This window comes from Aplidium turbinatum, chromosome 3 (genome assembly GCF_918807975.1).
Source record: "Aplidium turbinatum chromosome 3, kaAplTurb1.1, whole genome shotgun sequence".
NCBI classification, from domain to species: Eukaryota; Metazoa; Chordata; class Ascidiacea; order Aplousobranchia; family Polyclinidae; genus Aplidium; species Aplidium turbinatum.
The window spans coordinates 6,255,792-6,269,828 of record NC_137474.1 but is presented as its reverse complement, the minus strand read 5'-3'; the positions used below and the strand labels follow the sequence as shown (position 1 = coordinate 6,269,828).

General features: G+C 36.1%; 1 protein-coding gene across 1 annotated transcript; it reads left to right on the top strand.

The window, feature by feature from the left end:
• Positions 1-12,268: 12,268 nt before the first annotated feature.
• Positions 12,269-12,943, top strand: LOC145766134 (interleukin-17 receptor A-like). The gene has a single exon (XM_082577790.1). The coding sequence runs from the start codon at positions 12,269-12,271 to the stop codon at positions 12,941-12,943; it is 675 nt and encodes a 224-aa protein (XP_082433916.1).
• Positions 12,944-14,037: the final 1,094 nt, after the last annotated feature.

Below are 14,037 nucleotides of genomic sequence, written 5' to 3'. Positions count from 1 at the left end.
CAGCCAGCGTCGAAATAATGCAACAGCGAATTGAGGAACATGCGTAAACAAAGGAAATGTGAAATAACCCACAGTCAGCAAATCTACATAAATTTAACGTTTACAAATGTTGAATCAATGTAAAAGGACTGGATTGCTGACTGGGTCCTTATTGTTTGAAGCACTAAAAATACGCGTAAAAGCGACAACGTCAGCAAGGCAGTGATTATGTTTCTGGCCAAAAAAAAATAACGTTTGACTTCAAAGATAAAAATGATTATAACGAAGCTTCAAAGTTTGTCGTAAAACATTTTACTGAGATACAATAAACATAATCATTTTGTGCCAGATTGTGAGAAGACTTCCTAGATTCTTTCCAACCATTTGCATGATTGCAAATTATTTTCTATAACTTTACATTGCTAAAAAATGGCTTCTTTGTTGAAACAACGTGGCTACAATTCTATAAAAAATTCTTAGGCCTACTACATTGAAGTAATGAAATGTTTTTTTGTGATTTTGCTGATGACGTTTTACAATATCCGAGAAGTAAAAAATAATAATGATGAATTATTTTACAAAACCGTGGTTTGCAAGTGCTTCACAAAAAATTGTTGGGGGAAAATTTACTATTAGACGTAAAATGTTTGTAAAAGAAAATTGTCGGTTTACGTATTTATAATGTTTATTGCGCTGTTATCGAATTATAAACTGCCTGTAGGCTATTGTCTACCTTTGTGGTTGCCGGCCAGCTTAGAGCAGCATGCAAACTAAGCGTTTATGGTATTTGCATCGTGTTATGATTCTCGAAAATTTCCCACAAGGTCTTTATTTTTATCGTGATATTTTGTGCCTCTTCTGTCCTAAACTTGAAGTTATTGTGCAGCACTATCCACATCGGTTTTTAGACTCAGTCTTCATTGAAAATCTTTTGTGTGGTGCATCATTTCAAGTAGTGTCTTCCCCTAAACTGTTACACAAATCGCCCAGAACCAGGTTGATTATTATGTATCTTACAGCAGTTGAGAGCCCGTTATTGTATGTGTGGAATTATTACTGTAGATGTCTGACTAAATTCATGCCAAAGTCGAGCAAATTCTGCTTTCGGGATCCTTGCCGTTATTTACTGTATTTTTTGTTGATAAGTTTAGGCAGCATTTTTCCAAGATAAATGAAGACATCGGTATTGTTCGTCACTTAGATTTAGTTTTCTCAGCATTATTTATTCATTCTTTGATCCACTAGTTTGTCCCACTTTTGGTATAATCGGATCGTTTATAAATGGCGGGTCTTCACAATAGCCGGCCTCTTATACATTGGCGCAACGTATTCAGATGTTGAATCAATGATGAAGAAAGCTGATTTGTTGTTTGTCTTATGTGACGCCTAAATTTATGCCTCGTCTACAGTACAAAATATTTTGTAATGTACATTGTGTACATTGTACATTTTGTTTGTAGGCCTACATTACAAAATATTTTGTAATGTAGATGAGGCATTATCATCTTTATTTTGCGCTCTTTGGAACAAAACACAGTGCACTGTGAAACAAAAATACAGGACATAACAACAAGTAGGCGACATAAAGCAGTGAAGGGACGCCATCGAGTTAGCTGCTACGTGTAAATGGAGCCTATCTCATAATTTTGAGTGTATCTCACAATTACTGTTTGCAAAAACGCTATTTCTCCGGCTTCTCCCAAAAGCATTTGCAGTGATACATTTCCTCAATTGCAAGTTTTGTCAATAAGAGCATTTCCATTGAACGTTTATTTCGAAACCAGGTTTTCGTGTCTTTATCCAAGAGAAGATTTCTTATTGTAACGTTTTTTATTCGTCAATGAATATTATCTGCTTGAAACAACTGTTTTGACTAGTTTGTGGCCTCCATAGCCTACTATTTTGATCGTGGATTGCTATTCTTCTTTGTAGTGCTGATAACGCAAAAAAGCTTGCTATTATTGTTTCTAATTAACAGCTTTGCGATCACTGGCTTTTCTTTGTAGCATAAGAAATAACGCGCTTTGTATTATTGAGGTCAAACCAAACAAAGGAAAGCAAGAGGATGTTTCTCTCTGCTCGCGCATATCGATGCACGAAGCAATTATGAGCTTATGGCTTGTTATCGCAATGTAATCCATTTCACGCTTTGCTGGAAGTTAGCTAGAAATAGCAAAAATTCACCAAAATCTTGAATTTACAAGAAAACTACACAACTTTTAGCATCAAATTTAATATCATCAGATCCGCCTGGCAATTTTAGGAAAAGTCAAGAAAAACCAAGTGCATGGCGTTACTGTGCTTCAAATAATTAAAGGAAATATGAGGGGGGGGCCAAATCTGGCCTCCCTTTGAGGAGCAAAGTGTTAAGAAAAGTGTTTATTGACTTTGAGGTTAACAATGCATTGCTTGCTGTGGACAGGGCCGGATTAAGGTTTTGATGGACCTGGGGCTATATGGTAATCTGAGGCCTATATTATATTTCATTCCCAGTGTTGTACGTTGACGGCGTCAACTTTTTGTTGACGCTGAGGCTAGCGCCGTCAATTTATTTTTTAGTTGACGGAAGTGATAGCGTCGTCAACTATTTGGCCGATTTTAAGCGTCAAGCGCTATGTGTCATTTTTTGTTTTCGTGGAAAATATCGTTTCACAATCAGAGTTTCACGATGTATTTTGGCCATTGCGACTCATCCGAATTACCCGTTTTCGCGTTGGTTGGAATGGCTACCTGGAATATACAAGCGGAAGAAGTTCCCCAAATAGTGATCACTCATATTGTGAGCAGTATCGAGAACGAGGGATCAAAGAGAGAAAGAGGAAAATCAATGAATGTCATCGCGGAGGTTGAAGATACATTATTTTAAGAGCTCTATACGGTACCCTTGAAAACAGCGATGTTGGTGCAGTGGACCGCGTTAAAAGATTTATATATGCTAAACCAGGGGTGGGAAACCTTTTTAGTATTGCGGGCCACATAAAATGAGAAATAATACAGGCGGGCCACTAAAAAATTCGAAATTTTATTTACAGATAAAAAATGCAGCGAAGTAGACAATGATTTATTTCACTTTCACAGCCAGTGGGATGGCTGAAAGTTTTTATTTTTGGTGAGTCGTGTGATGTCTGCTGACACAGAAGATGTTGCAACTCTTATCTGCATCTCTACGTTTTTATCAGTCAGTCTGGAGCGAAGCCGATGGATTAACTAGTCACAGGCCATTCGCAATATACCGAGAATGTAGAGCCTACTCTTTTTTGAGCTGTTGTTTCAATATATTTTGGGTAAAGAAATTTTGACGCGGGCCACATGAAACAGTCACGCTGGCCGCATTCGGCCCGCGGGCCGCAGGTTCCCCACCCCTGTGCTAAACCATCACAGCACGCTTGGAACAGTGATCCCTTTCCGAGTAAACGCTTTCAAGACTTGTTCTTGAAATACAACACACGTACAATACCATTAAGCGCTACTGTGGAACGCATGTTTTCACTTGGAAAGGACATCATGCGTCCCAAACGCAGCAGATTGTCAGACAAACGTTTTGAAATGCTTGTGTTTCTACAAGTAAATAACTAATAAGCTAAGCAGCTAATTACAATACAGTCTCAAAACATAAAACCTGCTCTTTATTTACAGCCATTGTTAGCTTAAACTTGGTTGCAATACTTCCGTTTTGTGAGACCCTGGCTAAAATAGCGCTCGAAATTAGCGCTGACGCCGTCAATTTCTTTAAGAGCTTACGCAATACTTTACGCGTAAAGTTTTTAGGCAATTCGCGCTGACGCCGTCAATTTATTTCATTGACGCGTACAACACTGTTCATTCTCCTTATTGTACCAATCACAATTAAAATGAAATAACAAAAACTATACCCGAACTACAGTATTTACTTATTGAACACATTCAAATGACATGTTTTCTGGATTTAAACAAAGCAAAGCTGGTAATAACATCATGGGTGTCTATTTTTTTCCAAAATTTTGTTTTCAATGCAGAGTAGAGCTAAGGAATGCAACCTTTTCTGGCCCAATGGATGAACGCAGTTAATTCTTTACTCTTTTAAGCACTGAAAATAAGCGCTCACCTGAACAATTAGAAATCATCAGACACAGATACATTCTTAGTAGGCTACAACAGATACGTTAGGAAATGCATACATAAACTCATTTTCATTGATAAATCTAAACATTGGAGTGTCTTTCCTGCATTCGCTGTTAAAATGGTGTTGTTTTAGCAGTGAAGAAAAATGAATCATCTCTCCAAGCAGTGATTATTCTAGAATTTAGATCATCTGGATAATTGTGAAGCAATGTTTTTGCACTCTCTTCAATGTTTCAGTTAGACATGGTGTTTAATTCCGCCAGAAACGACAATATTATTTTAAGACGATCGTATGCTGCAATTCGGGATTTCATACACAAAATAATTTGGGCAATGTTTGGCAAATGTGAGTTAACTATGAATCTGCTCGATGGATCAAGTGATGTGTCTTCAGAAAATTTGTTGCCTTATTCAAAGTAGTTTTGCCATCCTGCAGTGCCCGACTAGTTTTATGAAACCGTTCTATTATGCACGACCATAACTCAATTAAATTAACGGTTAGGTCTCGCACCTCCCTTGGAAATTAGCTGACGCGCCCTGGGGAGGCATGCCCCTGGCTAAGAACCACTGGTTTACACAGTTAGCATATTCGTTGTATGATTCTCGTCCTTTATTCTTTAGATCATGACAATAAGCATGTCAGTTACTCTTAGTAAGTTGTTATCGGTGGGCCTATTTTCTTGGTGGGCCTGGGGCTGCAGCCCCATCAGCCCCCGCCATAATCCGGCCCTGGCTGTGGATATGGTGGATACATTTATTTCTGTAGCAAACGAAGGCAGTGTTACTCGATGACCATGTCAGATGTGTTTCTATTGTTCGACTCTTGTGTTGCTTGTTTGGATAAATAGACCACTAATTTCATTTTCCGAGTTCACATCCTTTGATTGGATGCTTATTGCTTATACTGTCTTACACCAAAGAATAGGATAGCCTAACGCAGTGGTTCTCAACCGGGGGTCCGTGAAAGTTTTCGAGTTTGTACAATAGATAAATTACGAAATTTAAAAAATGGTTGGTTGTGCTTTATTTGTGTATTACCATGGTTTTTAAATTGTACTTTCCAACAAACTGGTGCGATGTCCTTTGAACTTTCAAAGGACATTAAACAAAGGTTTGGTTTCCTAACTAAAATACTACCGTATAGCCTACTTAAATGAATTAATGTTTTAATAAGGCTTTGTTCAACTTAATTCTTTTGAGATCAATGCTTAACTTAGAAATCTAAACGTTAGTCAGCAGTCTATCACCACTCACAGTTTTGCAATGACAAAGATTATGACGAATTAATATTAGGCAGTGGCTATTTGACCGGCGCCGGTCTTTGAATCTGAAACACTATTTGACCGGTCATGACGTCACTATACAGTCACTTTTTTCTTTTTCTCTTTCAAAGCAAAAGACGAGAAACGCATATAAGTTCTAAATCCAACCATCTCACTCAACTCGTAACGTGGCGCATGCGATCCGTCGCCGCCTCCGACTCTTAAAAAATTAAAAAAACCTCCAGCAAATTAAAAAAACTCTAACTTTATTACTCACATTTGAAAAGACATAAAAAATAATTAAAAACTGACTACAAAAATGCACTTCGTGTCAAAATTTAGTTAAAAAAAAATAAATAAAAAAAAAGAACGCTTCCGGGTAGTATCGAACTCAGTCCCTCTAGAGTCGGAGGCGGCGACGGATCGCATGCGCCACGTTACGAGTTGAGTGAGATGGTTGGATTTAGAACTTATATGCGTTTCTCGTCTTTTGCTTTGAAAGAGAAAAAGAAAAAAGTGACTGTATAGTGACGTCATGACCGGTCAAATAGTGTTTCAGATTCAAAGACCGGCGCCGGTCAAATAGCCACTGCCTATCAATTTACTAATAAGTCCAAATTACCTGATGTACCGTAGCTTATGGGGAAGCCTACTTATGGGTAATTCGACATGCTTTGACATTACTTATAGGTAATTCTATGTCACTTATGGGTAATTTGACATGGCTTATGGGTTATTCATCATCATTTATAGGCACGTATGGTTTATAGGTAATTCGACATGACTTATGGGTAATTCGACTACTTATGGGTACCTCGACTTCACTTCACTGTATACTTAGTTCCAACCCTTCATAATTAATTATGTAGAACTGCCAGGATTAAGCCTTTTTAGTTTGAGGATAAATATTCCAACGATCAATTACCCCAGAAAGTATGTTTTCTAAATATGTATAATATACACATAGGCGTAGAGTTTTAGAAATTACCGGGGGTGCAGTTATATCAGAATATCACACGCATAAACATCAAATACCGTATATATATGCTCGAGTATAGGTCGAGATTTTAGCAAGTGATTTTCACCTTAAATAAAACAGGTTCGACTTATACACGGGGCAAGCCGTTGTCTCCAGCTCGGCAGCCTTTAAAATAACGAATTTTTGCTGTGGCAAAATCATTGCCGACGTAGATTACGGATTGTGAAATGGCGTCGGCCGAAGTAAAAGTTTTGAATACATTTATTTGCAGTAATTCCAACTTATTTTTCAAATTTAATGATTTGTTGTCAATTCTAAACTTTATGCACTTGTTTACCGATAATTTTTTTACTTTTGCGTGTAGGATATAATCGCTCTTATTATGTAACATTCCATGATTGTTGACGTCGATGTCAAATCTTAGCGGCCGCATAAATCAATGATGTCAGGTTGGTTAGGTGACAATGGCGGTAAGAGACGTCATTAATGCAGGCAATATCTGCGACCAAACACCTTTCTTTTTTTATCGCGGTTCGATTTAATCCTCACACATTGTGAACTACCTTTGCTTCAAGAATATCGTGGATTTGTGGGGAGTCATAATAGCACAATTTGCTGGCCAAGTTTTGCTTGAGTTCAACCCCTCAGGTCAGAAGTTTTTCCTTTGCGCTACTAAATAAACTTTTTCAGCCGAGATAAACAATTGCTGGCGTTGGCGGACATTAGCCCATTTTTTACATTGATTCAATGTCTGCCAGTGTTGAATTTTCATGTGTTAATGAGCGGATTGCGATTCTTGTGCGTCTGATAACAAAACAATGTGTTCTGTTGAATCGTAATTGATCTCACAGTGGAAGACCTTGTTGAACATACCGGTAGCGCGTCTAATTTAGCTGGTTTACTTATTATTGCCGTGAATAGTGTTATGTGACTATTCCAGCAGCGTAAGTTACTCTACGCTCTACTTTGAAATTTCCTCACCATATATCAATAAGCTGCGCCCTTTTGGGGCAAATGTTTAATTTCAATTGGGGGGATATCTAAATATCTGTGTATGCCTGAAAAATGAAGGCATGCAAAAAAAAATTTTTTTTTCGTCAATGTTTAGACCCTGCTGTCGGCCCCGGAACATTTGCAGGTTACCGGAATTTTGAAATCTTCATAAAATCTTAATCTTTTGTGCTAGGTAGGGCATGTTGGTATTCATTTCTATTGTTTTTGGATAATTAATCCATTTATTAAGTTTACAGACAAATTTAGACATGTTTTAAAATTTTAATTTTTGCAACAATGACGAATTTTCTTGCATTTTATGTAAATTTTTGTGGTTTCTTAAGGTTATGATAGTAGCAAGTTGGATTTACTGGTTCTGGTACACTCTGAAGCAATATAAATAGACTCATTAGTTAAACATTTCAACAGAAACAATGGCTAAGGAAGTCCAGGTGAAAAAATAGTATTATTATTCTTATTTATGTAACAATTTACATTACAGGCATGTAAGTAATCTAAGTACCGTATGCTGTTTCTCACCCATTAACTTGATTCCAATTATACCTTCCAGGAAACTACGAAATATACCTACCTGACTCATTCTTTTGAATGTATTGTAATTTAGCTGAGTGTAAAAATGTCATAACGATCTTCAATAAAGGATAGTCCTTTAGAAATAGAAAAGTATGAGTCACTGAAAACATCCGAACTTCCGCTTCATTTGAATGTACTCAGACATTTTCTCTATCTCCGCACATTTCAATTTATGAATTCCACAACATCTAGTTAACTGCACAATCAAGTCTACGAAGACATCATCAACATATATTCATCTGCATCTATAGCAGCCACAAATTGCAAGAAGACCATCATAGACCAAGTAAAAGAGCTTGAAACCAAAAGAAAGACTGTGAACAAAAACAAGAATAACCAGCAGATTCTTAGGTTCAATAAGTTAGAGTTAACCAACGCGAGTGACACAGTGGGCCAATTTTTTTCTTGATTAAACTTTCTGGAAGATTTCCACTAGTGGTCGCCTTGCCCAGCTTATGCAGGTGCTTTGCATCATTTGAGAGATTCTGCTAACTTGAACCGAAATTTCAGGATATTTTGGTATATATATTATTTAGTGGTTCAAATAGTAGGGGCTCCATTTCTCATACATTTTTGGCAAGCATTTTTCCGATTGGGCCATTAAAACTGTTTGGCCCTGAAGTTGATCCATCAATGTGTTCAAAAAGTTTGCGAAGTGATAACTCGCAGTGGTGAAGTAAGCGAACTACATGCTGACAAGGTCTTCCTATACTTCTTTCGATATGGGCCATTGAACCATCCTTCCAGCTAGTATTAGAGTTTGTACCATCTCCTCAAATAACACATATGTTAGATATGTTAATTTTCATTGAGGTGAGATGATCCACGACACCTTCAGCAACACATTTTCCTGTAGAATACAAATTTTAAAGTTAAGACTTCCTAAAAAAAATTTATTGAACTTAAGAATCTACTGGTTATTCTTGTGTTTGTTCACAGTCTTTCTTTTGGTTTCAAGCTCTTTTATTTGGTCTATGATGGTCTTCTTGCAGTTTGTGGCTGCTATAGATGCAGGTGAATATATGTTGATGATGTCTTCATAGAGTTAATTGTGCAGTTGACTAGATGTTGTGGAATTCATAAATTGAAATGTACGGAGATAGAGAAAATGTCTGAGTACATTCAAATGAAGCGGAAGTTTGGATGTTTTCAGTGACTCATACTTTTCTATTTCCAAAGGATCATCCTTTATTGAAGATCGTTATGCCATTCTTACACTCAGCTATTACAATACATTCAAAAGAATGAGTCAGGTAGGTATATTTCGTAGTATCCTGGAAGGTAAAATCGGAATCAAGTTAATGAGTGGAGAAACAGCATACATGGGTCAGATGCATCAATTTTGTACCCTGTAGTCTCCAGAACGCATTTTTGCAGTTTTGGTATTTCTTAAGGTTTCAGTCTACTTTTTTAGGCTTTAAGTTACAGTTTAGATATGTGCCCCCCCTATGTAATGCTAATTTTCAATGGAAATTGTTAACTTCTTAGCAAAAATTTTGGATTTATCACAAAATTGCCCACTTTTTTTGGATTTTTCACGTTTTTACTTCTGTAATTCCCTTGTGATTTTTCACAGGCAAATACTGCAGTGCTAAACTGACTTTTATTTAACACTGTGCAGCTTTAGCTACATTTTAATGTTGAAATGACACTGGCTTTACAATTTTGGCCTTGTATTTTTCTCAATTTTACGAATCTGCAATTTTGGCTCCACTATGTTGTAGTCTCCAGAACGACCCATGGTACTACTCTACCAATGCCTACTCTGTGCTCCTGTTTGGGTGTAAAATGATGCAAATTTATATATAAACAAACCTACAAAACAAGAAAACAGATTTACTAAAAAGTGTGATAATAGTTCACTCTTCTATGGAAGCTATTTAGCATGGCTCCAAAATTGTGTAGTCTCCAGAACAAACTTTAACAAAAAATGTATGCTTCCCTGTTTAAAATGGCAAACATTCTTCCAGTATGTGATGGACTAGTATGCTCACTTAGCAGGATTTCATAGAGAGGACTCGGAATAAATAAAAGATTAGGAATTTCTTTCTTATTGAATTTGTCTGTAGTCTCCAGAACACTGTAGTCTCCAGAACTTTTTTTTTTCTTTTTTTTTGTAAAACCAGTAAGCACTCCTTTGTACAGTTATTTTTACATGTAATGTTACTATAAAAGTTGCTCATAAGAAATGATAACTGTTGAAGCATTCTGTAACCTATTTTTGATCTTAGAGAACATAGATACAGTTAAAGTTGTTAAATTTTAATTTAGCTGTGATTGTGAGGTGCTTTTTACGCATATTTGATTGGCAATGGCTCCATATGAAAAAAGTATTGCTATTACTATTGCTAGCATATGATTTATTACTACCTTGAGGTCAAACAATACATGACTTTGGCTGAAGTATCAGAATATTTAGGTACATTATCGCACAACTGCAGTAAACCTGCTAGAAACTGATAAAATAGGTATACTCACACTGATATTTAATTTTCAGTATAAAAACATGATATTTTTTGGGGGCAGTCTTTTGATTTAGTTGGTAGAGAAGTATCTCAAGACTTTTAAATCAAAATTTTATGGCACCAAGCATTCTGAATTTTTTCTCCGTTCTGGAGACTACAGGTACAAAATTGATGCATCTGACCCACATACTTACATGTCTGTGATGTAATTTGTTACATAAATAAGAATTATAATACTATTTTTTCATCTGAAATTCCTTAGCCATTGTTTTTGTTAAAATGTTTAACTAATGAGTCTATTTATATTGCTTCAGAATGTACCGGAACCAGTAAATCCAACTTGCTACTATCATAACCTTCAGAAACCACAAAAATTTACATAAAATGCAAGAAAATATGTCATTGTTGCAAAAATTAAAATTTTAAAACATGTCTAAATTTGTCTGTAAACTTAATAAATGGATTAATTATCCAAAAACAATAGAAATGAATACCAACATGCCCTACCTAGCACAAAAGATTAAGATTTTATGAAGATTTCAAAATTCCGGTAACCTGCAAATGTTCCGGGGCCGACAGCAGGGTCTAAACATTGACGAAAAAAAAATTTTTTTTGCATGCCTTCATTTTTCAGGCATACACAGATATTTAGATATCCCCCCAATTGAAATTAAAAATTTGCCCCAAAAGGGCGCAGCTTAATATATCAATACCAATAAGAGCAGGGGTGCGCCGCACCCCTGCACCCCCTTACTCTACGCCAGTGAATATACATTTACACAGAAGAGCTTAAAGTGAATTTTAATAGTATTTTTGAAATAATTAATTATGAAGTTAGGTTTCATTGAAACGTAGTATTTGAGAATGACTTTCATAATAATGCATAATAATTGTTGAATTTCAGATGTTATAGTATGTACGTTTTCACAATGCGGAAAGTTCCAAAAAATTGTTTGGTTTTGGTTGAAGCGATATTACTTTACTGGACAGGGTTCTGCAATACAAACAGCATCACTAACACTCATGTTGGAACATTTCTTACAACTGAAGAATACTTTTTAACTTCAAACTATTGTCAACCGACCAATAAAACAGCACCAAATCAAGCTGTGTCATCATTTTTCCACTATGACTGGTATAGTTCAAATGATTTTGAAGGTTTGGGATTGAACATTTCATGGGGCATTGTACCAGCTGAAACAGTTGAATTACTTAGTGGCTTTCACATTGAGATAGTAAGCCATACCAACGTTATACTGCATGAGATGTATTATTGTTTTAACTCTGCACCCTCATATAGGAATGCTACTTTTTATTATGACGGTTTTGTTGAAGCAATAGCTGACTCCAGATATACTGCTCGTATTTCAACTATTCCTGAACACAATGCTGAAGATTTTGCAATATCCATTCCTTCCTGTAGTCAAGACTTCAATGTAGAAAATACAACGGCTTGTATTACTATAACAGTGACTGTACCATACAACTGTGAAAATCGTTCCTTTCAGATTCAATACCATGTCCCAAGTTACTATTCTAATACTCCATCTTTAAGGATTTGTGAACCTACTTCTCCTGGTTTCTGCAATCGTTTGTCTCATGGTGTTTTTGATGATCAAAATGACCTTCCACGAAATGGAGTGAAAAACATTACTGTTCCCAATGAAATTTTAAATACAAATCTAACTTACAACTTGCAAGTGTATGTATCCGGGGAACCCAGGCGTACAATAAACATTACTGCTCTATATGAACATTGCTTGACTTCTGAAACAAGTTTTTCCATAATTCTGATTATATTATGCTGCTTATGCATCTCAGTAGTGATTTTTTTTATTGCACTATGTTTTAAGGCAAGGTGGAAAGTAAAACAAATTGCTGCTTGGTTATCCTGCATGTCCAATGAAATACCTCGAGAAATCCCAGATCTTTCCCAACTCAAGCTATATCTTTTGTTTGTGAATGACCATGATAAACACAAAGATGTTCTTCTAAAGTTTTCATCTTACTTGAAGTGTGACCTAAACTTTGATGTGATGTTTGAATTGTATAGTCAAGAAGAAATTTATGTAGATTCAGAATCATGGATGGAAAACAGCATGCATGATGCAGATAAAATAGTAGTTGTGTGGTCGCCAGGTGCTGTTGAGAGATGGAAAACAAGGGACAGCAATAATATCGATAATGACATGTTCACACCAGTTGTGAGGAAAATCTACAGCAATGCATTCGGCCAGACCGATCAATCACATAAATACTTTTCTGTTTATTTTGATTATTGTGACCAAGAAATCATTCCCAGTGAATTCAGAAATCCTCCATTCACATCATTTAAGTTAATGCAAGATTTTAAAAGATTGTACTTTCAAATGTATGGAATTGCACACAGTGACAGACTGCATGATGAGCGGGTCTCGTTTGAAAGTTGTTTTGACTCGAATATAAATACCCATGGCCAGGTCCTTCATGATTCTATTAGTGCAATGCAGAGTTTGGCAAAAGAAAATCCTGACTGGTTTGTTCAGCATGACAGTCAGGCAAATAGATGTATTAATGTATCACCAGTATAAAGTGACTACATTATAAGATAATGAAAGTTATCATTCTCTATTTTGCTTCACAGAAGTCTGGTCTTCATCCCGAAACATCAGGGTCGACCAGTTATATTGTATTAAAGGCTATGGCAATTTTTTGACCGACTTTTTTACATTTAAAAAAGTGTTATGAATTGAAAATGTTCTTTGACATCATTTTGAAAACTTGTTCGATGATAATTATGCATTGTAATTCTCTGTTTGAAAGTTGAGTTAATTTTCCAACTACATAGTTTAACAAACCTGACACACCATGAGGTTGAGGTTAATTTCCTAACTTAAAAAGGTTTGTTGCTAGTGTCAATTCAAACAGGGCTCCTGCTAGTAAAGTACCGTAGAGTTCTTGTTTGCTGATGTGGTTTAGTACTTATGTAATATACTTAAAAATGCTAAACTTTTATAGTGTGAAAGCCAAAATTAAAAAGAATCGCTGAAACACAGTGTGGAGAATAAGATTTATACCGCTTTGGTATCTTGCTTTGATCTGCAAGTATCTTCATCAGTGGGATATAATGAATGCGCCATAAAAGTTGTAAAATGGTTATTGACAGTGATACTACACATGGAAACCTAGACAGCCAAAATCGTTAGGTGAGCTTGTTTTGATGGTTGGCAGTATCTGGTACTAATTGTCAGAAGAGCCTTTCTTGGCCTGAGGACAAAAATATTTATCATAACTGTCAAAAATTCTTGGATCCTTGTCATAAATTACTCAACTTACTATGCAGTATTCTGCCAAGACTTCAATACAGTTATAGTAAATAAGTTATTGTCAATAAAAACGTTGCTGTTTCTCGACAGTCGAGTGTAGCAAGAATTGACAGTGATAGATACGTGTTTCGCCCATGAGGCTGGGCTCATCAGTATCACACCACTATTTCATGCCACATAGTTCTCAACTGCTGTCCCACAACAAAAACATAGCTGTGATTTCAAAGCATTTCATTTGAAGTCACATATTTGTATTACGCTTTTGCAATGTAGCTTGACATTTTTTCTGCACCAAAACCAATATTATACTTGTTATAGTCGTCATTTTATTTACGTTGAATATATGTAACTCGTGACCA